We start from the raw sequence: 27,798 nt of genomic DNA, 5'->3' as shown, positions 1-27,798 counted from the left end.
TGATAAAGGATTTGTTTGGAAAAGTCTATCAAAGGGTCAATGTGTTAGCTGCGATTGCACCCTTTGTTGCATTTGCTGCTGTAGTTCACTTGGTAGGGCACTGCATTAGCAAACCAAATATTGTGGGTTTGATTCCCAGGTAACAAACATACTTATAAAATGTATAGATTAAACGAATGCATAAATAAAAAAATCTCGTCCAGTCTTTTTTGACTTGAGTTGCGTAAGAATGTAGGGGTGGACAGTATGGCCAAAAGTATCTACAATGGTATGACTAATGTTATATGGTGTCAGTGTCTGTTATATAAATCAAACAACCATTTGTTAAGTCTTTATTTTGAAAAATTTCATATTTTAATTTACAGAATTTTTCGGCATGGTGTAGTATGTACCGTCATGTCACCCAGATCTAAATGAAAGCTTACCCCATTATGGGATCCAGCGCCAGGCCTTTTGGGTTCTGTATGTCGAGGTCAATAATCGTAACACACGCATCTCCCTGTTCGCTACAAACAAATATTCGATCATTGACTCTGTCTACAAAGTAGAAGTTTCCCGTCAACCAGTCGACAGCCATGTTTTCCACATCTGCATTTTGGGGAAAAAGATCAAATTAGTTTTAGACACAACATGGGGCACCTCTAGAGCTCATCTAGATGGGCAATGGTACATCCGGTAGTTAGATGCAATTAAAAATTCATGCGTGCTTCAAAGACTAAACGTCTGACATTCGATGACTTAACATGCACACTCGACACGCTTACCCTTCTGACATTAAAACACTTCATTAGCGGATAATTACACACTTCAGGAGTTTAAAAGGTGAAAATGTGCCATACTGGAGAAAATTAAGAAAGACTAATGAGAATATTTACGCTAAACATTCAGGTTCATAAAAACTTCAAAGGACATTAGTTCGCACTCGTCCTGAATAAATCATCAAAGTTACGAATGTCTTTTAATTTGCGCCCTGAGAAGAGATGCGTATACTCACTGTGTAAGTTCTGACCTATCCTTATTTGATGTTTTTCTGAAAATCCTTTAAGTTTGGATACGCGAGCGCACCACAGCTGCCCTGTGTGCTCAGCTGTCGAGAGCCAACAAAGAGATTCCTCTCTATAAATAAAGTCCAAGATTTGAGTCCCATTCGTCTCCATGGACTTGAGATTTGGCATAGTTGAACCGTTGAGGTAAATAATTGATATAGAATTCATATTTGCTGTTATGAGAACAGGAGGTCTATCACCGGGATCTGTAAAATGGAGCAAAAAGACATGAATTATTCCTAATATCTGAAAAAATTATTATACAAATACTTGATAGATAGATAGATAGATAGATAGATAGATAGATAGATAGATAGATAGATAGATAGATAGATAGATAGATAGATAGATAGATAGATAGATAGATAGATAGATAGATAGATAGATAGATAGACATACAGACATACAGACATAGATCAACAGACAGACAGACAGACAGACAGAGACAGACAGACAGACAGACAGACAGAGACAGACAGACAGACAGACAGAGACAGACAGACAGACAGACAGAGACAGACAGACAGACAGACAGACAGAGACAGACAGAGACAGACAGACAGACAGACAGACAGACAGACAGACAGAGACAGACAGACAGACAGACAGACAGACAGACATTGACAGGCATACAGACATAGACATAGACAGCCATACAAACAGACAGACAGACAGACAGACATACAGACATTGACAGGCATACAGACATAGACATAGACAGCCATACAAACAAACAGACAGACAGACAGACAGACAGACAGTGATAGATAGACAGAGATAGATAGACAGACAGACAGAAAGAGATAGATAGACAGACAGACAGACAGAGATAGACAGACAGACAGACAGAGAGAGACAGACAGACAGTGATAGACAGACAGACAGACATAGACATTAACATAGACAGAGAGACAGACAGAAACAGACAGACATAGACAGACAGACAGACTGACAGACAGACAGACAGAGACAGACAGAGACAGACAGACAGACAGACAGACATAGATAGACAGACAGACAGACAGAAAGCCAGAGACAGACATAAATAGACAAACAGACAGACAGACAGAAAGACATAGACAGACAGACAGACAGACAGACAGACATAGATAGATAGACAGACAGACAGACAGACAGTCACAGACAGTCAAACTAACATACAGACATAGACAGACATAGACAGACATACAGACATAGACAGACAGAAGGCCAGAGACAGACATAAATAGACAGACAAAAAGACAGACAGACAAACAAACAGACAGACAGACAGACAGACATAGACAGCCAGACAGACATAGACAGACATAAACATAGACAGAGAGACAGACAGACAGACAGACATAAATTGACAGACAGAAAGACATAGACAGCCAGACAGACAGACAGACATAGACAGACAGCCAGACAGACATAGACATAAACATAGACAGAGAGACAGTCAGTCAGACAGACAGACAGATGCAGGCAGACAGACAGACAGATGCAGGCAGACAGATAGACATACAGACATAGACAGACATAGACATTAACATAGACAGAGAGACAGACAGAAACAGACAGACATAGACAGACAGACAGACAGACTGACAGACAGACAGACAGACAGACAGACAGACATAGACAGACAGACATGTTTGTTATTTTAGCATTTCTTCAACTATTGGCATTGTTGGCCTTTGGGGGAAACCTCACTTTTCATACATTTAGTTTATTTTTTTGTCTGCTAACCAAGTCCAACAATGAATATACAATCATCACAGAAAAATGACAAAATTTTTTGATTACAATGTTTCCAACACTATTTTATTGTGACCTTCATATAACAAAAAACAAAGAAAAAGATTAAATCTATCAAACTAAGTCAAATAGTGGACAGAAAAATGCCTGAGGAAACACCCCATATAAATATTAAACAGGATCATTTCCATATCTTAAATAAACATCAGTAAGTTTCTCACCTTTCTAACACTTAACCAGCAATATTTACATATATATTTTCAACACCTCTACAACACTTTAAAACACAGGTTCATTATGGCATTTGCTTATTAAAACAATCTAATTGGCGTGACAGGAATTGTGAAAGTGTAAACTTCACAACTGCCTTGTGTTTTCTCTTCCCTTTCACACTAATGAACTGAGACCATGAAGAGCAATTAACTGCGAGCGTGTAATCATCTCTAAATTTGATAGACAGTCGCAGGCAGGTCTGGATGAGCCGTGATTGACTTTCCATTAAAACCTTCCCTGTTTATCTTTCCCACGACTCTGATGTAGCCCGGCTCACCGGTGGCCATTTGCATATTGATGACTTTAAGTGTAAGTGACACTCGTACGAGGCGAGCGACAGAGTCATCTGCGCTATTATATCGGCTAAGTTTGTCATTATACAGAGACCCTGCTTTTTTCTACACAAATAAAAATCCCAGAAGGCATTGTGGCTGTCTTCAGACGTTAGGACGGCCATAATTTAAATGTTGAGTGTGAAGTTGTCAGAGCTACTAAGTCAAGGTATTACTATTACTAATACTGTACTGGACTGACTTAAATGTATATTGCGCTTCTATCAAATTGCCGTAGTTGCACTTAGTAGCTCAAGCAAGTTTGCGAACAAAGTTTTTGATTTATGCGCGAGTGAATTTCTTTATCTTTCTGCTTTTAAAACGCAGCTGAAATGAAAGTAAATTACATTTTTCGGACCAGAAATAACATGGATGATAAATGAACTCACCTGTTTTGGCTTTGCACGATCGTCTGTTGGCCTGCAGGCTAAAGCCATCTGTGCAAGCGCATCTGTACGATCCCTGTGTGTTCATACAGATCTGACTGCACGTCCCATAATCCCTGCATTCATCATGATCTGCAGGCAACAGCGGGGCTATTTATTAAACACTAAACGTGCCCAAACATGACCTAAATATATAAACTCAGCTCCTAATGTGGCCGTTCTGTAACATCCAATCAAAATGTATGAATATGGAAATGAGAGTCGTAAGTGTGGAGAGGGAGCACGTTGGTAGATTGCTGTTTCGGTCAACAGCGTAATTCAAGTAATTAATCGATTAAAGCTGACATGAATCTGAATCTCACAGTAGATATTAGCATATGATCGACACTAAATATGGTCTAGCAGAATTTTTAACAGATTTCTCAAAGTTGCAATCGTAACGTTTGCCCCTAAACATAAACATGAAACCTTACTACTGAAAAGACCAGCTAAAACCTGCCTAAGCTGGTTGGCTGATTTTAGCTGGTCTCCCAGCCTTGTTTTAACTGTGTAGCAGGCTGATTTTACAGGGGTATTGCCCACTTTTAAGCCAGCTAGCTGACCCACCAGAATGCCAGCTTTACCAGCGTAAACCAGCTACTTTTATATCAAAACAGCTAATACCAGCCAACCAGCTTAGCTAAGATGGCCAAGCTTCCAGCCTAGTCAAGCTGGTGGGTCAGCTGGTCTTTCAGCTAAAAAGTTTCCAAAACCAGCCTGGTACACCAGTTTAACAAACTAAAACAGGGTGGGAGACAAGCTTGACCAGTTTAATCCAGCTACTTGAACCAGCTACTTAAACCAGCTAATACCAGCTAACCAGCTTAGCTAAAATGGCCAAGCTTCCAGCCTAGTCAAGCTGGTGGGTCAGCTGGTCTTTCAGCTAAAAATTTTCCAAAACCAGCCTGGTACACCAGTTTAACCAACTTAAACAGGGTGGGAGACCAGCTTTACCAGCTTAAACCAGCTACTTGAACCAGCTACTTAAACCAGCTAATACCAGCTAACCAGCTTAGCTAAGATGGCCAAGCTTCCAGCCTAGTCAAGCTGGTTTAAGCAGGTGGGTCAGCTGGTCTTCCAACTGAAAAGTGTGTAAAACCCCTCTTAAACCAGCCTGCAACACCAGTTTAACCAACTAAAACAGGCTGGGAGACCAGCTTACCCACCAGCTTGACCAGACTGGAAAACCAGGTTGACCAGCTTAAACAATCTACTTCTATATTAAACCAGCTAATACCAGCCAATCTGTTTAACTAAGATGACCAAGCTTCCAGCCTAGTCATGCTGGTTTAAGCTGGTGAGTAAGCTGGTTTTCCAACTAAAAAGTGTCCAAAACCCCTCTAAAACCAGCCTGCAACATCAGTTTAACCAATTAAACAGGATGGGAGACCAGCTGACCCACCAGCTTGACCAGATTGGAAGACCAGCTTAACCAGCTTATACCAGCTACTTCTATTTTAAACCAGCTAATACCAGCCAATCAGCTTAGCTAAAATAGCCAAGCTGCCAGCCTAGTCAAGCTGGTTTAACTGTTGGGTCAGCTGGTCTTCCAGGTAAAAAGTTTCCAAAACCAGCCTGCAACACCAGTTTAACCAACTTAAACAGGCTGGAAGACCAGCTGACCCACCAGATTGGAAGACCAGCTTGACCAGCTTCAAACCAGCTACTTAAACCAGCTAATACCAGCCATCCAGTTTAGCTAAGATGGCTAAGTAGTTTAAGCTGGTGGGTCAGCTGGTCTTCCAGCTAAAAAGTGTCCAAAACCGCTCTAAAACCAGCCTGCTACACCAGTTTAACCAACTAACCCACCAGCTTGACCAGACTGGAGGCCAGCTTGACCAGCTTAAACCAGCTACTTCTATATTAAACCAGCTAATAACAGCCAACCAGGTTTTATCTGGTGGATCAGCTGGTATACCAGCTAAAAAATGTCCAAAACCCATCTATAACCAGCCTGCAACACCAGTTTAACCAATTAAACAGACTGGGAGGCCAGCTGACCCACCAGCTTGACCAGACTAGAAGACCAGCTTGACCAGCTTAAACCAGCTACTTCTATATGAAACCAGCTAATAACAGCCAACCAGCTTAGCCAAGATGACCAAGCTTCCAGCCTAGTCAAGCTGGTTTAAGTTGGTGGGTCAGCTGGTCTTCCAACTAAAAAGTGTCCAAAACCCCTGTAAAACCAGCCTGCAACACCAGTTTACCCAATTAAACAAGCTGGGAGACCAGCTGACCCACCAGCTTGACCAGACTGGAAGACCAACTTGACCAGCTTAAACCATCTACTTCTATATTAAACCACCTAATACCAGCCAGTCAGCTTAGCTAAGATGGCCAAGCTTCCAGTTTAGTTAAGCTGGTGTAAGCTGTTGGGTCAGCTGGTCTTCCAACTAAAAAGTGTCCAGAATCACTCTAAAACCAGCCTGCAACACCAGTTTAACCAATTAAACATGCTGGGAGACTAGCTGACCCACCAGCCTACCAGACTGGAGGCTAGCTTGACCAGCTTAAACCAGCTACTTCTATATTAAACCAGCTAATAACAGCCCACCAGGTTTTATCTGGTGGATCAGCTGGTATACCAGCTAAAATGTCCAAAACCCATCTATAACTAGCCTGCAACCCCAGTTTAACCAATTAAACAGACTGGGAGACCAGCTGACCCACCAGCTCGACCAGACTAAAAGACCAGCTTGACCAGCTTAAACCAGCTACTTCTATATTAAACCAGCTAATAACAGCCAACCAGCTTAGCCAAGATGACCAAGCTTCCAGCCTAGTCGAGCTGGTTTAAGTTGGTGGGTCAGCTGGTCTTCCAACTAAAACGTGTCCAAAACCAGCCTGCAACACCAGTTTAACCAATTAAACAGGCTGGGAGACCAGCTGACCCACCAGCTTGACCAGATTGGAAGACCAGCTTGAACAGCTTAAGCCAGCTACTTAAACCAGCTAAGATGGCCAAGCTTCCAGCCTAGTCAAGCGGGTTAAAGCTAGTGGGTCAGCTGGTCTTCCAACTAAAAAGTGTCTAAACCCCCTCTAAAACCAGCCTGCAACACCAGTTTACCCAACTAAAACAGGCTGGGAGACCAGCTGACCCAACAGCTTGACCAGACTAGAAGACTAGCTTAAACCAGCTACTTCTATATTAAACCAGCTAATACCAGCCAACCATCTTAACTAAGATGGCTAGCTTCCAGCCTAGTCAAGCTGGTTTAAGCTAGTGGATCCGCTGGTCTTCAACTAAAAAGTAACCAACTAAAACAGGCTGGGAGAAAGTTAAAACCAGCCAACTAGCTTAGGCTGGTTTTAGCTGCCCTTTTCAGTAGGATTTATCTCACATTTAACACTTACAAGCCACCACATTGTAATGTGATAAGTCAAACTGTTACCAAAGTGCAATACTATAACATTGTTCAACGAGGGGGGAGCTACAGACAGTCATGACCTCACCTCGACATCTCCTCCCATCTTCGTCTAATTCGAACCCGTCCCCGCAGAAGCAGGACGTGCCGTTCCTCATGATAACACAGTCGAACTGACACCTTCGCTCCTGGCAGCTACGCACCAACTCTAAAATGATATAAACACAAAAACACAAAATATATTTTAAAAGCTTGTGAAGCATCGCTGTGTTGGCTTACTATCCAGAGGATCCCGACCATCCCCACCCAGCAACCCTAGTATGATTTTATCAGGGATAATTTTCACAATTTGTTTAGTGGCACAGACTCTTTTCCTTTAAACTTTATTTTTTAACTGCACTGCTTGATGACAACATAGATGTCGCAGCTAGCGGTTTGATTCACGATCTTAATATCCAAGTGCCACTGAACTACACGCATTTACATTCTGTGAAACCCTCCTTAGCAGAACAATGTCATTCGGCTAGCAGCTTTCTCCAGTACTGAACTCATTTTTACAAAGTTGAACAGATGCAGCCTCATTACGAGAACATGATTCAGCGCTTTTAAAGCGCCACTTCAGGCTTGTTTCCTCAGACACATTTCTCCCGAGCGCTCCCGCATCGAGCCGCCGTCAATAGACAACAGTAAAGCGCAAATTTACGGCCCACCATGTGATATTTATCACGCTCGCTGCCTCATAATGAGGGACGTTTTGACGACAGCATTCCCATCCCGTCTGGAGCGCTGTGCGAAGATCCTGTCTTTATTTATTGATCCCAAAATCGGGTGAAAAATCGCAGAGATTTACAAACGCTGGATGCAATCTGTTTCAATTACTCTGATGTCTATAGGCCGCACTCGCCGTTTTTATTCATCTGGGGGCGTAGCTAGCAGGTCACCTTGTCTTTTTAATCGGTTGGAAATTTGTGGCAATACAGGTTTGCACATGAATGAGCACGTATTGATGGTTTGGACACTATAAATATGTCATCAATTGAAATAGTGGGAGACTGCGAATGCGCATACAGCGTGCAGCCAACATTAATATAAATGCATCGCCCAACCGCAACCATGCTTTCTGAGTGGTTTAAGCTAGATGGTTTTAAATTACGCACTTCTTTAAAAATACATTACAGCGTTTAGGGGTAATGCAAAGCGTTTTACTTCACACGTTTAACTGAAAGTGAAATATAAGGATGCATTACGAAGGATGCACATCCACTTGAGCCGAACTATATATGTGTGACTAACATGTGTGACTGAATTTTATTATGAATAAAAAAGATTTATTTACGTACTGTATGCTGGAGGAAGTTTTTTCTTGTGAAATCTAATATGATATAAAATTAAATATAGTCCCTATCCTGTTCGTAAAGGGCTGTAGTTATTAAAAAGTGCTTGAGGAAAGAAATATAACTACAAAAAGTAGGCCAATATCCTGCTGAATGTTCATGGACAGCATACAGTAGTTTACAACTGCTACACAGCAACTAGGACGCTCCCTGCCACCCAGATTCGCACTAATCTAATCCTAACAGGAAGCAGGCCATTACGATGGGACCCTCGCTGCGAGTCAGACTCCCTCACGACAGGATTTATCGCCTGTGAACTCCACGTCTCTACCTCAGGCTGATTTTGTCCCGGTGAGGAGCCCCACTTCCGCTGACTCTCGCTGGGTGATGTAGTGCTAGCCGCAGCGTTTCGGGAAGGTGCTGAGTCTGACAGGGGCGTCGAGGTAAATGCCTGTGGATCTATTTCTCTAGCCCAACCTGAGGAGCTTGAACTTTAGCTGCTGTGAACAATCAATCACTCCTGGGAGTCCCGTACCACATAAAATATTAACGGTCGAGACCTCGAAAATCTATACAGCCTTAAATGCCAAGGCTTTTTTATTTGACCACATCTATAGGTTTGACGGATTTAAAGATCCTATGTGGAATTGTTTCGCAGTTTTCTTTTCTGTGTTGACAGAACAACAACAAGAAATCCGCCCACGTGAAAATATATTATAGTATAATATAAAGTGCTGCAGTACACTATAGTATATTGTAGTATTTACAGTTGTAAAAAGCAGTAAACTGTAGTATAAAATATACCATGATAATACAAAATAGTACACAATAATATACTATAGTATTTACTATAATAAACTGTAGTAAAATTTAGTATCTATTAATTAGGTATAGCATAAGTGCTGCAGTACACTATAGTATACTGTAGTATTTACTGTAGTAAACAGCAGTAAACTGTAGTATATACTATACCATATTATAATAAAAATAGTACATGATAATATAGTATTTACTATAATAAACTGTAGTAAAATTTAGTATCTATTAATTAGGTATAGCATAAGTGCTGCAGTACACTATAGTATACTGTAGTATTTACTGTAGTAAACAGCAGTAAACCGTAGTATATACTATACCATATTATAATAAAAAGTACACGATAATATACTATAGTATTTACTATAATAACTGTAGTAAAATTTAGTATCTATTAATTTAGTATAGCATAAGTGCTGCAGTACACTAGTATATTGTAGTATTTACTGTTGTAAACAGCAGTAAACTGTAGTATATACTATACCATATTATAATAAAAAGTACACAATAATAATATATGTGTTTATATACATATATATCTCCCAAGGGTTTTTCCCTCCTAGGACTTTTTATTTTTTTTTCCTCGGCTCAACAACCCGGGGTTTTTGTTTTTTTTCTCCTAGGGGGTTTTTTACCCCGGGGAGGTAGCCTGCTTGGGCTTAATTTAGCTTCTTCTCCTAGACGTTACATTAGTAATACGCTCGTTCATAATGTCGAGTCATAGCCTCAGCAAATTTGACAGCTTATGCTATTGTGTATTATGTTGTGCTATCTGTCATTTTTCTGTGCTTTTACTGCTTCTATTGATGTGGAGCTGCTTTGAGGCAATTGGGTATTGTGAAAAGCGCTATATAAATAAAATTGAATTGAATTGAATTGAACTATAGTATTTATTACTATATTAAACTGTAGTAAAATTTAGTATGTATTAATTTTTTATATAGCATAAGTGCTGCAGTACACTATAGTATATTGTAGTATTTACTGTTGTAAACAGCAGTAAACTGTAGTATATACTATACCGTATTATAATAAAAAAAGTACACGATAATATACTATAGTATTTACTACAATAAACTGTAGTAAAATTTAGTATCTATTAATTTAGCATAAGTGCTGTAGTACACTATAGTATATTGTAGTATTTACTGTAGTAAACAGCAGTAAACCGTAGTATATACTATACCATATTATAATAAAAATAGTACACAATAATATACTATAGTATTTACTATAATAAACTGTAGTAAAATTTAGTATGTATAAATTTTTTATATAGCATAAGTGCTGCAGTACACTATAGTATATTGTAGTATTTACTGTTGTAAAAAGCAGTAAACTGTAGTATATAATATACCATATGATAATAAAAATAGTACACAATAATATACTATAGTATTTACTATAATAAACTGTAGTAAAATTTAGTATCTATTAATTTAGTATAGCATAAGTGCTGAAGAACACTATAGTATATTGGAGTATTTACTGTAGTAAACAGCAGTAAACTGTAGTATATACAATACCATATTATAATAAAAAGTACATGATGATATACTATAGTATTTACTATAATAAACTGTAGTAAAATTTAGTATGTATTAATTTTTTATTTAGCATAAGTGCTGCAGTACACTACCCAGGTAAAAAAGTAGTATACTTTAGTGTATTAGAAATATAATTGAAGTACATGAAGTATAAAACAAGTATGCTTCTACTTGTTGTACTTAATTTAAAGAGCATTTAATATGTACATTTTAAAAGTATACTTCCAAAAAGATGTAATTAAGTTCAACTTAATAGTCCAAAAAATAAGTATACTAATTTACCAGTAATTTAATTATCTTTTAAATGTACTTTTTGAAAGTATACTTCCAAAAAGATGTAAATAAGTTCAACTTAAGAGTCCAAAAAATAAGTATACTAATTTACCAGTAATTCAATTAACTTTTAAATGTACTTTTTGAAAGTATACTTCCAAAAAGATGTAATTAAGTTCAACTTAAGAGTCCAAAAAATAAGTATACTAATTTACCAGTAATTCAATTATCTTTTAAATGTACTTTTTGAAAGTATACTTCCAAAAAGATGTAATTAAGTTCAACTTAAGAGTCCAAAAAATAAGTATACTAATTTACCAGTAATTAAATTATTTTTTAAATGTACTTTTTGAAAGTGTACTTTGTTGTCAATGTATTTTAAATTGTATAGAAGTTTATTTTTTTTAAGTGTATTAAATTTGACATACTTAGAGTGACAATTCAATATACTTATGGGAAGTATATTTTTTGGAAATTAATTGTTAATTTACTTTTTTAGCGTACTATGATCTCACTTCATTAGAAGTGTGACTTCTGTACACTTTATACAGTACACTCTAAAATAAGTGTATTTTTAGTTGCATATCAGAGTACTTTCATAAAATACGTTAGAATAATAAAATGTAGGCTATACACTGCATGAAAAGAGCTTTATCCGGACAAATACGGATGGGAAATCCCTGCTAAACTTTAGGTTTGCCAGATAAATGAGGCAGAGTGCTTGGAAACGTAATACTCAGAAGTAAACTCGTGAAACATCCAGAAACCTTGTGAATATGGATGTATACAGGAACTGGTGGAAGTTTCTAGGAATCCTCACAGCTGGATGTAAGGAGTGCTGGTTGTGAGGTGTGAAGGGTTAATGACAGAGTTGCTGTCTCTGTTTTCAAAGCTGGGTGGGGGGTTCAAGGCAGCACATAACATAAAAACTGGATAAAAACATTATATATCTACAAGTGTGTTTACTAAATACATGTATTATTATGCTAATGTAATTTAATTGATAAAGGTTTTTTTATTTAAGAAAATCTGAGCATCACTCAAAATAACTGTCAACATGTTTGTCAACTAAACATGTTTTGTATACGTTATACATTTTATAAAAATATTTTATATTTTTATTATTGATGAAGTATAAAGAACAAATCAGTGTGAAAACGCAGATTATAAAAAGTACATAAAGTGCCAGCAGAGGATCCAAAATAATGAGAGAAAAAAAACATCCAATGTATCTTGGAAATTGTAGTCAAAATACATCTACAGCAGCATGCTGAAGCAGTACCAACGCCAGGGCAAAAGACTCAAATTCCCAGAATGCACCTGCACCCACGCATTCATTCCCACCAATCAGGATCAACGGCATTATTTCAAACCGCTACTGACTGTCTTCGTTTTCATGCTAAACAGTACGGCTGAGGTAAGTTTGACTTTCATTCCTTTACATCGCGCAGATCTGTTCCATATTTGTTCCTATTTTGTTCTTCACTGTGATTATTTTTGTCTTTATGCGAGAAGTGTTTTAATTTAAAGCACACACAGAAAACATTAAGAGTAAGTTATACACTGTACACAGTAATGTTAGGAACTTAAACATGCGGTTTTCAGTGAGCAAAGTAACATGCAAAATGCCTGATAAACAAATAAATTCGATGGTTAAAACTTTAAAAATAAAACGGCAAGATTACTTGTGTTGGAGATTGTGTTGCTAACTGTAGCAATTAGCAAATCGAACTTTCTGCTATTTTAAACGATAACAATAGACGATCTTCTGTTTTTTAAAAGCTCATTGCTGTAAGTTAGTTCTGATAGATGCTGCTTATTTTGCAAGCCTGTTTTAATAGCTTTATTCTGTTTAGTAACCAATCCAGCTTCACTTTAAGTTTAATATAAACTAACGTTAGATGTTGTTGTAAAGAAGCTTGGAGTCAAAATATATTTTAAAGTTGTATGATTGGCTTCTTTTTTAATATGATGTCTATCCATGTTTGTGTTTACAGAGGTCATGTACCATGTGGTCGACCTTGCTGACGCTGAAGAGGTTTCTGTGTAAAAATGATGTAAGTTAAGTTTAATCTTTTAATTTAATATTGTTTTAATTCATGCCGTGCTGGCTACCAGTCAAATATTGCATACAATTAAAAATACTATTAATCACCAATAAAACCTTAAATGGCCCACCACCTTCCTATCTTAGAGAATTAATATCAGAATACAATCCGACACGTACACTGCGGTCGCAAAATTCTGGTCTCTTAATTATTCCTAGAATATCAAAAGTGTCTAAGCTCTGAAATGATTTGCCAACTGATATCTGTGAATCAGACACAGTCAATCACTTTAAATCTAAAGGGACACTTCACCAATTTGAATTAAGCTTTGTATCTTTAGAACCCCAGTCATGTTTTTGAATGGTCATGCATCATTTCCTGAGACAGGAGAAATACAGATTTCAGTGTTGCACTTTCTTCTTTCAATGATGTAAAAATTATAATTTTGCATCATTGAAAGAAGAATGTCCAATATCTTTGTTGAGGTGGTGAGACTACAAACACCCCTTTTTTAGTCAAATAGGCACCAAATTCGAAATGTATGTTACATTTCCACTACAAATATGAGACACTTTCAATAAAGATTAATGTTTCTACAGGTGAAATGCTCCATTAAAGGATAATTCTGGTATTTAACACACTGAGTCTTATTTCTGGTTTGTTTTGGATGAATTACAGCGATGGACACTGTAATTTTGACAATGGGTCGTGTCTTGAATTTTTTGACTCGTTTAGAAGCGTCTCTTCACTGCTTCAGAGTGGAAGTCAAGGGTCATGCACAAACATGTCATTAAAACAACACTTAACCTTCATTTTCAAAACTGTCCCTTACGAAAATTAACCATGGTTTTATTGTGGTAAAAGTGTAGTAACCATGTTTTTTTGGTCAATTGATTACTATGAGCAAAACCATGGTTTTACTACACTAACCATGGTTTAACTATGGTTTTTGAAAGCCATGGTTGTCAAAACCATGGTTATTTTGTGGTAGCCATGGTTTTACTACAGTAACCATGGTTTTTTGGTCTTAACTGTAGTAAAACCATGGTTAATTTTCGTAAGGGGTGCTACTCACCGAGTGGTTCGTGGTGTTCGTTGATGATTAAAAACAAGTAGTGTAGCGAAATACAGTTTCTGTGGTGTTTTATTTGGCATTTTGTAAAATTCCATTGACTTCTCTTGGAAGACTCATTGCTCGCTGTTATATCACTCTGCCGCCGGAAATGGAAAAGGGTCTGTTTACATTTGGTTGTAGTTTTTTCGCTCGGTTTCTCTCAGAAGGCTAGCATGAGCAGAGCAACTGTGCCCTCGGAGTAGGGCACAAATTTTTCCCATATTTGATGGCTCAGTGACCAGCCTTAGGTTTGAAGTTGAGCTCGATTGTGACTCGATTGTCCATTCTGGGGCAGTCAGGAGGCGCTTCTAAACGAGTCAAAAAGTCAAGACATGACCCATTGTCTAAATTTCAGTGACCATCACTGTAGTTCATCCAAAACAAACCAGAAATGAGACTCAGAGTGTTTAATACCAGAATTATTCTTTAAGACTTTTTTCTTTAACAAAGCATTCACATAATTTGTCTAGTAAATTATACTTATCTCGCAAAAGTTCGCTTGTATGGAACAAAGCATTCACATAACTCGTCTGGGTAATTTACTAATGCCGCAATAACTAGCCTGTCTGGAACCGAGCAGATATTAAAACACAACACTGTGTGACACTTGCATTACATGTGAATGGCCCCTACCCTGATAGGATTTTGTTTCTTTCTCCCTGTCTCGTCCTCAAACCCGATGACATTGAGACAAACAGACCAGTTCCGGCTGCCGTGGAGGTCAACACACCACTGATCTACTGGCTGCCCTTCAACGTGATGCCCAGCCAATGCCTGACCACCGATGGAACCCGTTAAATCTCCTTATCCGTTTACATCCCATATATATATATATATATATATATATATATATATATATATATATATATATATATATATATATATATATATATATATATATATATATATATATATATATTCCTCCTAGGACTTTTTGTTCCTCCCTGAGGTTTTTCTCCTAGGGTTTTTTTTTTAACCCCTGGGGAGTCAAGCAACATTGGCTTAACTTAGCACCCTCTTGTATACGAGACATTATTAATTTGCTCGCTTGTAAAGTTTATTCATAGCCGCTGTATTTTGCTACTTATATTGTCTGTTGATTTTTCTATGTTTCCCCTGCTTCCTTTAATGTAAAGCTGCTTTGAAACAACTACAAATTGTGAAAAGCGCTATATAAATGAAATTGAAATTGAAATGTCTCTTTCTTGTTTTACAGATGCAGTGAGGGAGTGATTCCCCAACATCGAGGTGGCAGAGATCCGGGACCTTCTACGGAGGAAGTGCAACAATGCCAGTTACAAGGCCCCCAGTAGTTCAAATCAGAGCTAGATGTCCATATAGTACAAGTTGTTCGCAATTGTTCTCTTCCCGGCATTTCAAAGAAAGTCGACTGTTTAAGGTTCCCCATTTTGCCAATATCTGTTTTGTGTGTTACTTTTGTGTCATTAATAAAGATCCTTTTTTGAAATGCAGTTTGTAATCTGTTTGTGTGCATTTGAACTGAATTGTTATATAATACACTTGTAGTGTAATAGCAATATTCATGCTTAAGTATAACAAAATGGGGATAAAAGTACAAATTAAATATACTTAAAATATAAAAAATACACTATAATAATATTGCACTGAAAGTACGTGTCTATGATGTTTAGGTTATAATTGAAATTCACTTTAAAAACATTATTATTGTCATAGTGGGACACTTTAAAAGCACTAAAAATAGTTAGGAAGTGCATTTGTAGAGCACTTGAAATATTACAGAGGCATACTAAATTAACATAGTTTATACTAATTATAAGTATGATAGCAGTATGCACAAAATGTACTTAAACACAACTATAATTTGTGCTGCAATGGCTTTTTAAGTGTATTTCCATTAAAATTGCAATACAATGCAATTGTACTGTAAGTGTGCTTAATTACTCATAAATCTTGATTTTCAGGAGTGTATTTTAGTGCACTTGAAGTTTAAAAAAAGTTGTTCCATTTTAGCATACTATTTACACTTGAAGTGTAATCAAATAGGTGTTAAGTTGAAGTTAATACCTAATTGAGTACACTTAACTATACTTGGATTTGACGAAAATAGTACAAAATCTAGAAAATATACTTAGTACACTTTTTTAAAGTATATTTTTAATAGAATTTTTTTTCACCTGGGTATAGTATATTGTAGTATTTATTTACTATAGTAAACAGCAGTAAACCGTAGGATATACTATACCATATTATAATAAAAAAGTAGATTATAAAATACTACAGTATTTACTATAATAAACTGTAGTAAAATTTAGTATCTATTAATTACGTATAGCATAAGTGCTGCAGTACACTATAGTATACTGCCCTACAAAGCGAAAGCGCAGTAACTACGCATTTGGTCAAAATTGAGTTAAGGGTTAAAATGGGCTTTGTGAGATCTGTTGTGTCTTGTGACAAAGTCTCCTGGTTAAATTTTGTCCCATTTCAGAGAAATGTGTGTGCCAAAATTGCAGTAACATGTTTGACTGGCTGGTGTAAAAAACTTTAAAGCCATTTTTCTCAGTTTCAGTGTTTGCGTAGATACTGCACTTAGCCTTTGGAGGGCAGTATACTGTAGTATTTACTGTAGTAAACAGCAGTAAACTGTAGTATATACTATACCATATTATAATAAAAATAGTACATGATAATATAGTATTTACTATAATAAACTGTAGTAAAATGTAGTATCTATTAATTTAGCATAAGTGCTGTAGTACACTATAGTATATTGTAGTATTTATTTACTGTAGTAAACAGCAGTAAACTGTAGTATATACTATATCATATTATAATAAAAATAGTACATGATAATATACTATAGTATTTACTATAATAAACTGTAGTAAAATTTAGTATGTATAAATTTTTTATTTAGCATAAGTGCTGCAGTACACTATAGTATATTGTAGTATTTATTTACTATAGTAAACAGCAGTAAACCGTAGGATATACTATACCATATCATAATAAAAAAGTAGATTATAAAATACTACAGTATTTACTATAATAAACTGTAGTAAAATTTAGTATCTATTAATTAGGTATAGCATAAGTGCTGCAGTACACTATAGTATACTGTAGTATTTACTGTAGTAAACAGCAGTAAACTGTAGAATATACTATACCATATTATAATAAAAATAGTACATGATAATAGACTATAGTATTTACTATAATAAACTGTAGTAAAATTTAGTATCTATTAATTAGGTATAGCATAATTGCTGCAGTACACTATAGTATATTGTAGTATTTACTGTAGTAAACAGCAGTAAACTGTAGAATATACTATACCATATTATAATAAAAATAGTACATGATAATAGACTATAGTATTTACTATAATAAACTGTAGTAAAATTTAGTATCTATTAATTAGGTATAGCATAATTGCTGCAGTACACTATAGTATATTGTAGTATTTACTGTAGTAAACAGCAGTAAACTGTAGAATATACTATACCATATTATAATAAAAATAGTACATGATAATAGACTATAGTATTTACTATAATAAACTGTAGTAAAATTTAGTATCTATTAATTAGGTATAGCATAAGTGCTGCAGTACACTATAGTATATTGTAGTATTTACTGTAGTAACCAGCAGTAAACTGTAGTATATCCTATACCATATTATAATAAAAATAGTACATGATAATATACTATAGTATTTACTATAATAAACTGTAGTTAAATTTAGTATCTATTAGTACCCTAACCCTAGTATATATTAATTTACTATAGTGTAATTGCTGCAGTACACTATTTTCTACAGTAGTATTTACTGTAGTAAAAAAAGTAAACTGTAGAATATACTACAGTATATTATAATACCTATAGTACACTACAATATGCTATAGTACTTACTATAATAAACTGTAGTAAACTTTTTAGTAGTATTCTTTAGTATAGTAGAGATGCTGTAGTAAATTTGAGTATATACTTTAATAGTATATACAGCATAATTGCTGTAGTACACAATTTTATACAGAGCATATTATGTAGTAAACATTATTAAACTGTAGGATATATTATAGCATATAATTATCAACATAATGCACTACTATACTATTTACTATAATATAAAATATAGTAAACTTGGTGTATACTTTTTTAATATAGCATATTTGCTGCAATACACTATAGTAAACTGTAGTATTTACTGTAATAAACAGCAGTAAACCCTAATAAATTCTGGAGTATATTACAATTAATATAGTAGAATTCTATAGCATTTACTATCAATTGTTAGCATATAGTATATCCAGCCTGATCTCATGAGAAATCGTACATATTTACGAGTTTGCTCGTACGATTTTCATGAAAAAACAACAACAACGAAACTGAACCCCGCACCTAACCCCAACGTTACAGGGTTCAAGGCAAATCATACCAAAACTTACGAATGTGGTTGTATGAATTCATACGAATTAACCAACTTGTAAAATATGTACAAATTCTTGTGAGATAGCGTTGAGTATATCACATGGGTCTTCAACAGGGGGTCCGGGGCCCCTTGGGGATCCGTGATGGTATTACTGGGGGTCCTCCAAATATTGTTTAAATTAATTATTATTTTGAATGAAATTAGGCATCCAACAAAAATGCATTAAAAGTCAAAGAATAGAAATGATAAAAAACTTAATTGAAATGGTTCCCAAATAAAATTATATAAAACTTGATTAAAATGGTAGAACCTTTATTTTAACATAGTCAGTAAATGTAAAATGTTATGTAGTATGTTAAGTAAAAATCATAATTTTAATATCTTTGTAACGTAAAAAAGTATGTAAATCCATAATTTGATTTGATACATTTACTGGGGGTCCCTGCTCCTCGTCTCTATCCATTAAGGGGTCCTTAGCCTAAAAAAGTATATCATATTATATAGTATATTATTTATACTACATTAGTATAGTATAGTACAGTATAGTATAGTAAACTAAATTATTATATAGTATTTACTGCAGTAAACAATTGTAAACGGTAGTATATACTACATTATAAGTACTATAGTACACTACAGTATACTATAAAGTAGTATACTTGAAAAACACTACAGTAGGTTGAAAGACACTACAGTATCTATTATTACAGCTTACTATAGTAAATATTCTATATAATGTAGTATTTTTATATTGGAGGCACGGCCTATCAAAAAGCCAATGACTGTTGGCTATTTGCAAGTCAGCTATCATGGTACAAGGCACATTACTGCTAAAGGTTTATTTTGCAAACAGTGCATTTGCATATAGATGGCCTTTAAGCTAACATACATAAACTAAAATATTTTACAGGGCATCTAAACCATTTCCCCATTCCTGCAGCTCAGTCGGTGGTTTCGATTCACAGGGAACGTGCATACCGATAAAATGTATAACTTGGCAAATGCAGATGCTTTAAAACTACTCTAACGCCACCTTCCTATTGTGTTCCAGCAGTCTAATGGACCACTCAGAAAGTACTGTCGTTTAAGCCCCACCCCCTTCCCAGCAGGTGTCACCTGTTCAGAGAATCCTGGACAGGTCTATTATTCACTCACAGCGGGTCTTTCCCTCAGCCGACGTGATTAGAGTGGCCACCGTCCCCCGGGTCCAGACAGATAGGCCATCACTATAGCAAAATGAAGGCACGGTTGTGTGTTTTCGTGTTTGTGGTATCTGTACAAGTGACCGGGGGGGGGGGGGGGTGTGGTCTGACCTACCAGGCGGTGTTTATAAATAGGTGACAGAAAGCATACAAGATTGAGTAAAAAAAACACGATTTGTTAGAACGGCAAGGACAGAGTGGAAGTTGTATTGACTTTCTAAAGCAACGGTGGAACAAATCTGGGATAACTTTTGTGTAGTAACTACACAAAACGTTACAGCCATTCACCATTCGGACAAAAAAAAACATTTCTTTCTGACCTTCTAATAGTCTGAAGAACGTTTTTTTCACTACAAAGAATCTTTTGTGAAACAGAAAGGTACTGTGAGTGCTAACAGCTATTTATTGATTAATAAATCCAAAATTGGTCCTTTTATGGCATCATGCAGCACATTTATTTTTAAGAGTGTGGAGATGCACCATATATTGTGATTATTGAAATACTGATTCTTGAATATTATCTAAATATTATTGAAATATGTAGGATTTTCCCAGAATGTAAAACATGTACAAATATTTTACATATTAATTGAATTAATTTTACAAACTTTGCAAGCTTAAAGGTGGGGCGGGTGATTTTTAAAAACACTTTGGAAGAGGGAGTACCAAAACTTGTAGCCAATGGGTAGTGGTGTAACGGATCGCAGTTGATCCGTGATCCGTACGGATCACGACCCACGGTTCGGCTCGGATGTGATTCGCGGATTAATACGCAAATTTAAATGGGAAAAGTTTATCATTTGTAAGTGTATCAAAGGTTTGCAAATATTAACATTCAAACAGTTTAACTGCAAAAAGGCGCTAAAGTGAGCAGTTTACTTAACGCACAAACGCATGTGCGGTTGAATGGGTCCAGTCCAACTCGAGTCAGACGTAATCATCCTTCAAGAACTCTTGATGTGTAAACTTCAGAGGGTTGCGCTACACTCTCTCATGCCTTAGTGTATTAAAATACATTTTGGCTAATAGAGCAATGAAAAACAACGTAACGTTTTTATGTTTGACGACTGTGATGCTGCACCGTTTGTAATTCGCCCTCTGTCTGTGTGTGTGCGCTCGTTTAAGGGGCTCGTATCAAAAAATACATGGACATAGAGCTGTTTGCCTTAGGGTGATACTTTAGTTTTTTTATATAAATTTCGGCCTTTGCAACCTGGTGGATAATAGCGGTATTGCGAATTGACGGAAATACTCGTCATTGGCAGGGAAATAGTTAAAGTACTATCAATTTATCATATAATATAAAAAGAGCACTTATTTCGTTGCTTAAAAAAACGTTATTTTGTGTATTTGGTATAATCAAATGTGTCCGCGTGGTTTATGATTTAAAAAACATTATTGTCCAGATACTGTACATTTTTGTTGCTCCAGATATCCCTGCATTCCTCAAACGCTCTGATTTGTTACAAAGCTCATCGATCTGAAAAGCGCTGTGTCCCTGATTGGCCAGCTAATCTAGACGTTGTAATTGACCTAAATATACCTCTGATGTCAGCCGTAAACGTGACGCTCCTTTCCATGTTTGAAAGATTCGGTCAGAATGCAATGCTGATGGAGTTAATATCGTCTTAACTACCTTATCAATACGAGCCGAATCTGATCCAGAAAATGCAAATGACCAAACTGATCGATCAACTTTCCCGACGTGGCTTGACCAGGACATAACAGATAAGGTAAAGGACCATTCACATATCGCATCTTTTGCGCGCTCAAGTTCGTTATTTCAAATGTCAAGGCGCTTGGTATGCACGCTCATAATGAAAGTGGCGCAGTCGCGATGTGCATGCAGTCGCGATGTGCACGCAGTGCGACGCACTCGTTCTTTCCAAGCACGTCCGCACTGCATCGAGTTCAAAACATCTCAACTTTTCACAATGCCGCAAGCGCACCGCAGGTCATGTGACAAGAACCTACGCGGCTAGCATTTTTCACGAGTTTTTAGGCATGACATGTGAACGGCCCCCTACGGATACTAAAATATTAAAACCATGTCTGCATTTGTGATCGTAGAAATGACAAACAACAAGCGCTACTGTACTGTACTGTACAAAACTTGTGTTTGAGTCATGTTTTAGTTAGTAATAATTTTTTTTAAATATGAAAACATGTCTGTCAGTCAGAAACGGTCGTAATTATGATAATGACCGTCATGTCCATTTCAACAGGCAGAGGAAGTAAACTGTTGACTACAATCCGTGTGTTTGTTGTAGTCCAAGAAAAGAGATTTAAGTTGGAGACGATAACTCGCGTCATCTTTAAATTTGTACCTTTTGCGTATCATTAACAGGTACTAATTCACACTTTTACACATTAAAGGAAATGTAAAATCGTGAGGCGGCAAATTGCTGCCCTTTAAGTTCTTCCATATCACAATTTTCTTAAATATTATGCATCCCTTATAAAAATATCAAACACATTTTACCCTTTCTGAAATATAATTTCATATGCAAAATATGCCAGGACATTGCTTAGGTGGTGTTTGTTCATAGCTATGGTCTTAATTGCATAATGTGTTCCAGATGGTTGCTAATGCATTGCTACGGTGTTACTTGTGTTAAAGTGAAACTTACCATGACAAACACCACCAGCTAGGTCCAACTACTCTAACTGTAAGTGTATCATGGGTTACATTTAATGGAAACTAAAAGCATTCACATCACCAAATCACATTACATAACTTTGCAAACACCTGAGATGATTTAAACACCTGCACTTTGAAGCAAAAGAAGTGCGGAAACCAAAGGAAGACAAAGCGAGATGTCTGTGAGAAAGCCAGTTTATTTTGCCCCTTCATCAACACTTCTGAATCTACCTTCAATGTGACGAGCGGCACAGAAAGAAGATCCAGATAAACCTCGTATAAACCAACGCAGATGGGCCGACTGCTTTTACAGTCTGCGTGCACCGCAACCGGATACAACAAATCTATATTTCGCCAGATTTATGTGACAGTAACAGCCTGCCGTCCAAATCTTGGTCAAGCCTCTGAAGCACTTCGACTTGGCACATGAAAACTTCATCTCTGCCCTTCCTCTGACCACTGCAGATTTACCCCCGGGCAAAGCACTTAACCCTCAATCGCTCCCATCATACTGTAATATGCCAACATTACCATAACTCAAGCTAATGTACGCACACCATCTGATGTTTTACCGGACAAATAAATGTTGCATTTATTTGATGAATTATAACATTTGGAGCTGTTAGCTGAGGGTTATGGCATACCAAAAACCTATTGTTAAAACATTGCTAAGCAGTTTGATATATGCAAAGGCAAGCGATGCATAAACCCAAGGATGACTTCTTTTAAATGTGCCATGAGAGAGCCATCTTGAAATATAGATCAAATTAACCTCCAGTAACACTGTGGGGATAAACGTTGTTTTGTTTAGCAGTAAAGATATTTGCAAATTGCTCTTTTTTTATGTTAGTCATTACTGGATGCCCTTTAATAACAGATAATCATATTCATATCAGTGTTTTATAATTGGAAAGTGTATACGTGGTCTTTGCTATGCGGAGATCTAGTCTACTGTGTCCCATTTGGGACGATACTACTCTTATAAAATTCATACAATAGACAACTGAGTATAGTATACATATAATGTAAAAAAAGGCAGCATTTTGACATGTGTAAGTTGACATTACTTATAAAAACAAGTTGAAATTGATAACTTAATTTTTTCAGTTAAAGTGGCATAAAAATATATGAAGAGTTTCGTTGCAAAAGGAGATATCCACCGTTTTTTTAATTGTTCAGAAATCACGTTTTTTGGTTGTGCATTCCAATTTATTTCAATGCAACTGCAGTTGGTTTGTTTTGATTTAAAACCTTCATAACTAAAAAAATACAGCTAAGTAGCACCATAAAACAAAATAATAACATGATAACATAATAATAAACATGTTTTGACAAAATTGTAAAAAAATGGATTTATCTCGTTTTGCAACGAAACTCTTCAATTGTTGATTTGATTAAAAAATAGACAGTGTAGTTTAAGTGTATGGTGTGTATATACGGCCCACAAAGGTGTCCAATCCGGCCAGCATGATGATTTATTATTAAATATTAAATACATATTTTAAAAATCTTTTACGTAGGATGCGGTAGTTGCTTGTGTCTCATTTAATTAGGAGACATGTGAAAAGCAGCAAAACATGGACAGTCTCATAGGCGGAGCATAGACGGGCGTCACACAGTTCTCGTTGTTCCCAAAAATTCTGGCTCTCATGGTGCTTTTCAATTGCATAGTACCCCACGGTTTGGGGCGGCTTACATTTGGGGGCTTTTTCACTGGGTGCAGTACGTAGTACCCGATACTTTTTTTTAGTACCACCTCGGTTGGGGTTCCAAGCGAGCTGAGCTGATACCATAGATACACTAGATGTCCCCTTGGGTTTCTAAGCATGCGTCAAAACCGCCGCCATTTTAGAACAGGGGTCTTGTCATTGGAAGTAGCTAGGTAACACTGCTATCTCTGCCTGTACTTCGAATTCATGGACAATGCTGGACTTTTGTGCTGCGTATGGATGTTAGGGCTACTAGCACTATGCATTATAGTCAGAAAAAGTAGATTTTCAAAATATCAAAACTTTTATTTTTTCAGGACTCAATGCTAAATACATGTCTGACTGTTGAAACGAACCAAAAGAAAACCAAGAAAATTGCATTCATGATGATTTATGGTCATTTTATTTCTGTTACACCATTGCCTACAATGGCGCTGATGCGGGGTTCCCTGTCAAGATGGTGGCTCTATTTGACGCATTCGGTGCAATGAACTGCCGTAGCCAAGGCGACATCTAGTGTACATTTCTATGAGCTGATACTAAAATGTGACGCGAGAACACTGTAGGTCTGAGAGAAACTTGATGAGCGTTATGTTAAACACAAGATAGCTTTAGCTTTGTGCTTGCGCTGTCTTGAGCAAACCTGTTGTCATCTTAGCTTTTTTGTAAGTTCCCAAACTCCCTTTTAGCGGTAAAAAACATCCACAGGTTAAAAGGACACTCCAATTTTTTTTTTAAATATGCCCATTTTCCAGCTCCCCTAGAGTTAAACATTTGATTTTTAGTGTTTTGGAATCCATTCAGCCAATCTCCAGGTCTAGCGCTAGCACTTTTAGCATAGCTTAGCATAATCCATTGAATCTGATTAGACCATTATCACCGCGCTTAAAAAAATAACCAAAGAGTTTCAATATTTTTTCTATTTAAAACTTGACTCTTCTGTAGTTTCATCGTGTACTAAGACTGGAGGCACAGTGATATTACGCAGCAGCCGGAAATAGTCCCCTTAGTATCTTTCAATAGCAGGGCACTATTTTCGGGCACTGCATTATATCATTTGTCCCTCCTGCAGCCATGTTACGGCAGCAAAGTCCTTGATTATTACCCCACAATGAGAGTATAGTTCCTAGCCATATCTGCCTAGAAAATCGCAACTTATAATTTTCGATCTGTCTTAGTAGGTGATGTAACTACAAAAGAGTCAAGCTTTAAATAGGGAAAATATCGAAACTCTTTTGTACAAATGTGAGACAGAAGTAGTGATAAACGCGATGTCCAAATATTTATTTGTGGTGGTCAATTTTGATTTTGTGGTGGACTGAGAAATAAATGAATGAATGGGGATGTATAGCATGCCAACGACACTCTCACTTGTATGATGTCACAGCAGTAGGCAGTGCAAATATAACGACACGCCTATAATCCCTCCCACTCTGAAGTGTTACTAAACTTGATGGAAAAGCTAACCAAGCCAAAGTGAAGGGGGCTGACCCGACCTGACCCGTACTATGCAATGGAATAGCTCCATTAGATGCGGAAAGTCGTAATGGCAACATGCGGCGAACAGTAGTGGGTTCTAGTTTAGAAAAGCTTTCTTTAAAATGTCACGGACAAACATCTAGAAATGAGAGTAGCAACTGCCCCAAAACTGGTGATGTTGATCCGGCGGTCGAAGAAATGTAAGGAAGCACGATTTAAAAGCATAATGCCTGTTTTTATGACTTCAAATTGTACTATACTGTAATACTTTACAAATCTAGCATTTTCTTTGCTAAATGACTGTTCTCATTACAAATATATTCCAAGGAAAAGTGTATGATTTATAAATGATTTTGGCATTATTTGGCAATACAGAGAGGATAAGGTATAATTCTGTTAAGGTTTCATACAGAGGAAGTTTTATTAAGGCTTTTCAACCTAAGACCAGTGGGGTTTTACAGATGTAAATTTGTGTTATTGTACAGTATGAGTATGTTAATGTTTCTGAGGACTTATGAAATGTAGTTTTCACAGAGCCATGTGTCTTTCTAGTTTTCTTGCTTAATTATTTTGTAGATTGTTTAGTTAAAGTGACACTCCACTTTTTTTGAAAATATGATCATTTCCAGCTCCCCTAGAGTTAAACATTAAAATTTTTACCGTTTTGTAATCTATCAAGTTGATCTTCGGGTCTGGCAGTACCATTTTAGCATAGCTTAGCATAATCCATCGAATCCGATTAGACCATTAGCATCGCGCTAAAAAATAACCAAAGAGTTTTGATGTTATTCCGATTTAAAACTTGACTCTTCTGTAGTTACATTGTGTACTATACTCTCATTCTGGCAAAATAATCAAGGACTTTGCTGCTGTAACATGACTGCAGAAGGCGCAATGATATTACGCAGTGTCCGAAAATTGTCCCCTGCTATTGAAATAAACCAAGGGGACTATTTCCGGGCGCTGTGTAATATCATTGCGCCTTCTGCAGTCATGTTACAGCAGCAAAGTCCTTGGGAAGCTCTAAAATGAGCCTATTTTCAAAAAAAAAAAAAAAAGTGGAGTGTCCCTTTAATATTAACACAATTATCGGCACACTAAGATTTGAAAAACTTTGACAACCCGGCTGGGCTTGGATGTCTTTGGGAGACAGATAAAGTTTAAAAAATAAAATAAAATAAAATAAAATAAAATAAAATAAAATAAAATAAAATAAAATAAAATAAAATAAAATAAATTAAATTAAATTAAATTAAATTAAATTAAATTAAATTAAATTAAATTAAATTAAATTAAATTAAATTAAATTAAATTAAATTAAATTAAATTAAATTAAATTAACAGCCAATCAAAATCCATTCTAATTTAAAGTGCTTTTACATTTAAAATGTGAAACTGCAGACCGCGAGCTTATAATACACAAAATGTTACTGTCCACTATTGTGACCGCTAATATAGTTACCGTTATAGTTATCTTTATGGTTTTTATTATTGGTGTGAATGAGCCTTATGTCTTTACATGCTTCAGTATAATAGTATTCAACACTAATAACATAACACAATAAACAGAATGACCTATTCTAGATTACGGCTAACAATACCATGTGATATCAGTACGCATAATTTATCCATTAGCTAAACTACCTTCGCCAGTCCAAGCATAATACGTTCCTAATGCTATGCTTAACTTGATCAAACACAACCATAAGGAGTAAAATTATGTTTCACCGGGGATCGTAAATAAATTGTAAGCATGCGATGGCATTCCAATTATCGTACACCTTTGTTTACGGCGTGTGTGCCCATTATATAAAAGCCATATTTTGTATGCTGTTTCTTTGTGTTTCTGTGTTTATTCGCCTTGCTGTGTGGGCCGCCTTATTCAATTTCTTATATTCATTAGGGACTGTGCATGCAGAGGGGAAAACTGAGGCAAGTGTGTTATTACCATAGGGACATTCAAAGGTAAAATACAAAAGACTGTTTCCTAACTAACACCTGTAGTATGTAGTACACTCGAAGCCCATGAGAGATGAAGCA

At 36.3% G+C, this 27,798-nt stretch overlaps 1 protein-coding gene and 1 long non-coding RNA gene across 2 annotated transcripts in view; one reads left to right on the top strand and one right to left on the bottom strand.

Annotated features, from left to right (window-relative positions):
• Positions 1–27,798, bottom strand: part of lrp1ba (low density lipoprotein receptor-related protein 1Ba) — a 332,672-nt gene that overhangs the window by 237,381 nt on the left and 67,493 nt on the right. The window contains exons 4-7 of the mRNA XM_073862191.1: positions 7,270–7,389; positions 3,781–3,909; positions 995–1,252; positions 426–588 (exon numbers count right to left, since the gene is read on the bottom strand). Of these exons, the coding sequence (XP_073718292.1) occupies positions 426–588; positions 995–1,252; positions 3,781–3,909; positions 7,270–7,389 (670 nt within the window). The remainder of the gene's footprint in view (positions 1–425; positions 589–994; positions 1,253–3,780; positions 3,910–7,269; positions 7,390–27,798) is intronic.
• LOC129421820 (uncharacterized) lies at positions 12,509–15,785 on the top strand. Its single transcript, XR_012366041.1, has 3 exons — positions 12,509–12,568; positions 13,149–13,208; positions 15,530–15,785. It is a non-coding gene; the product is annotated as an uncharacterized lncRNA (long non-coding RNA).

The sequence above is a fragment of the Misgurnus anguillicaudatus genome, chromosome 23 (assembly GCF_027580225.2).
Source record: "Misgurnus anguillicaudatus chromosome 23, ASM2758022v2, whole genome shotgun sequence".
NCBI classification, from domain to species: domain Eukaryota; kingdom Metazoa; phylum Chordata; class Actinopteri; order Cypriniformes; family Cobitidae; genus Misgurnus; species Misgurnus anguillicaudatus.
The sequence above is the reverse complement of the archived record's forward strand: the minus strand, read 5'-3'. Positions and strand labels throughout refer to the sequence as shown.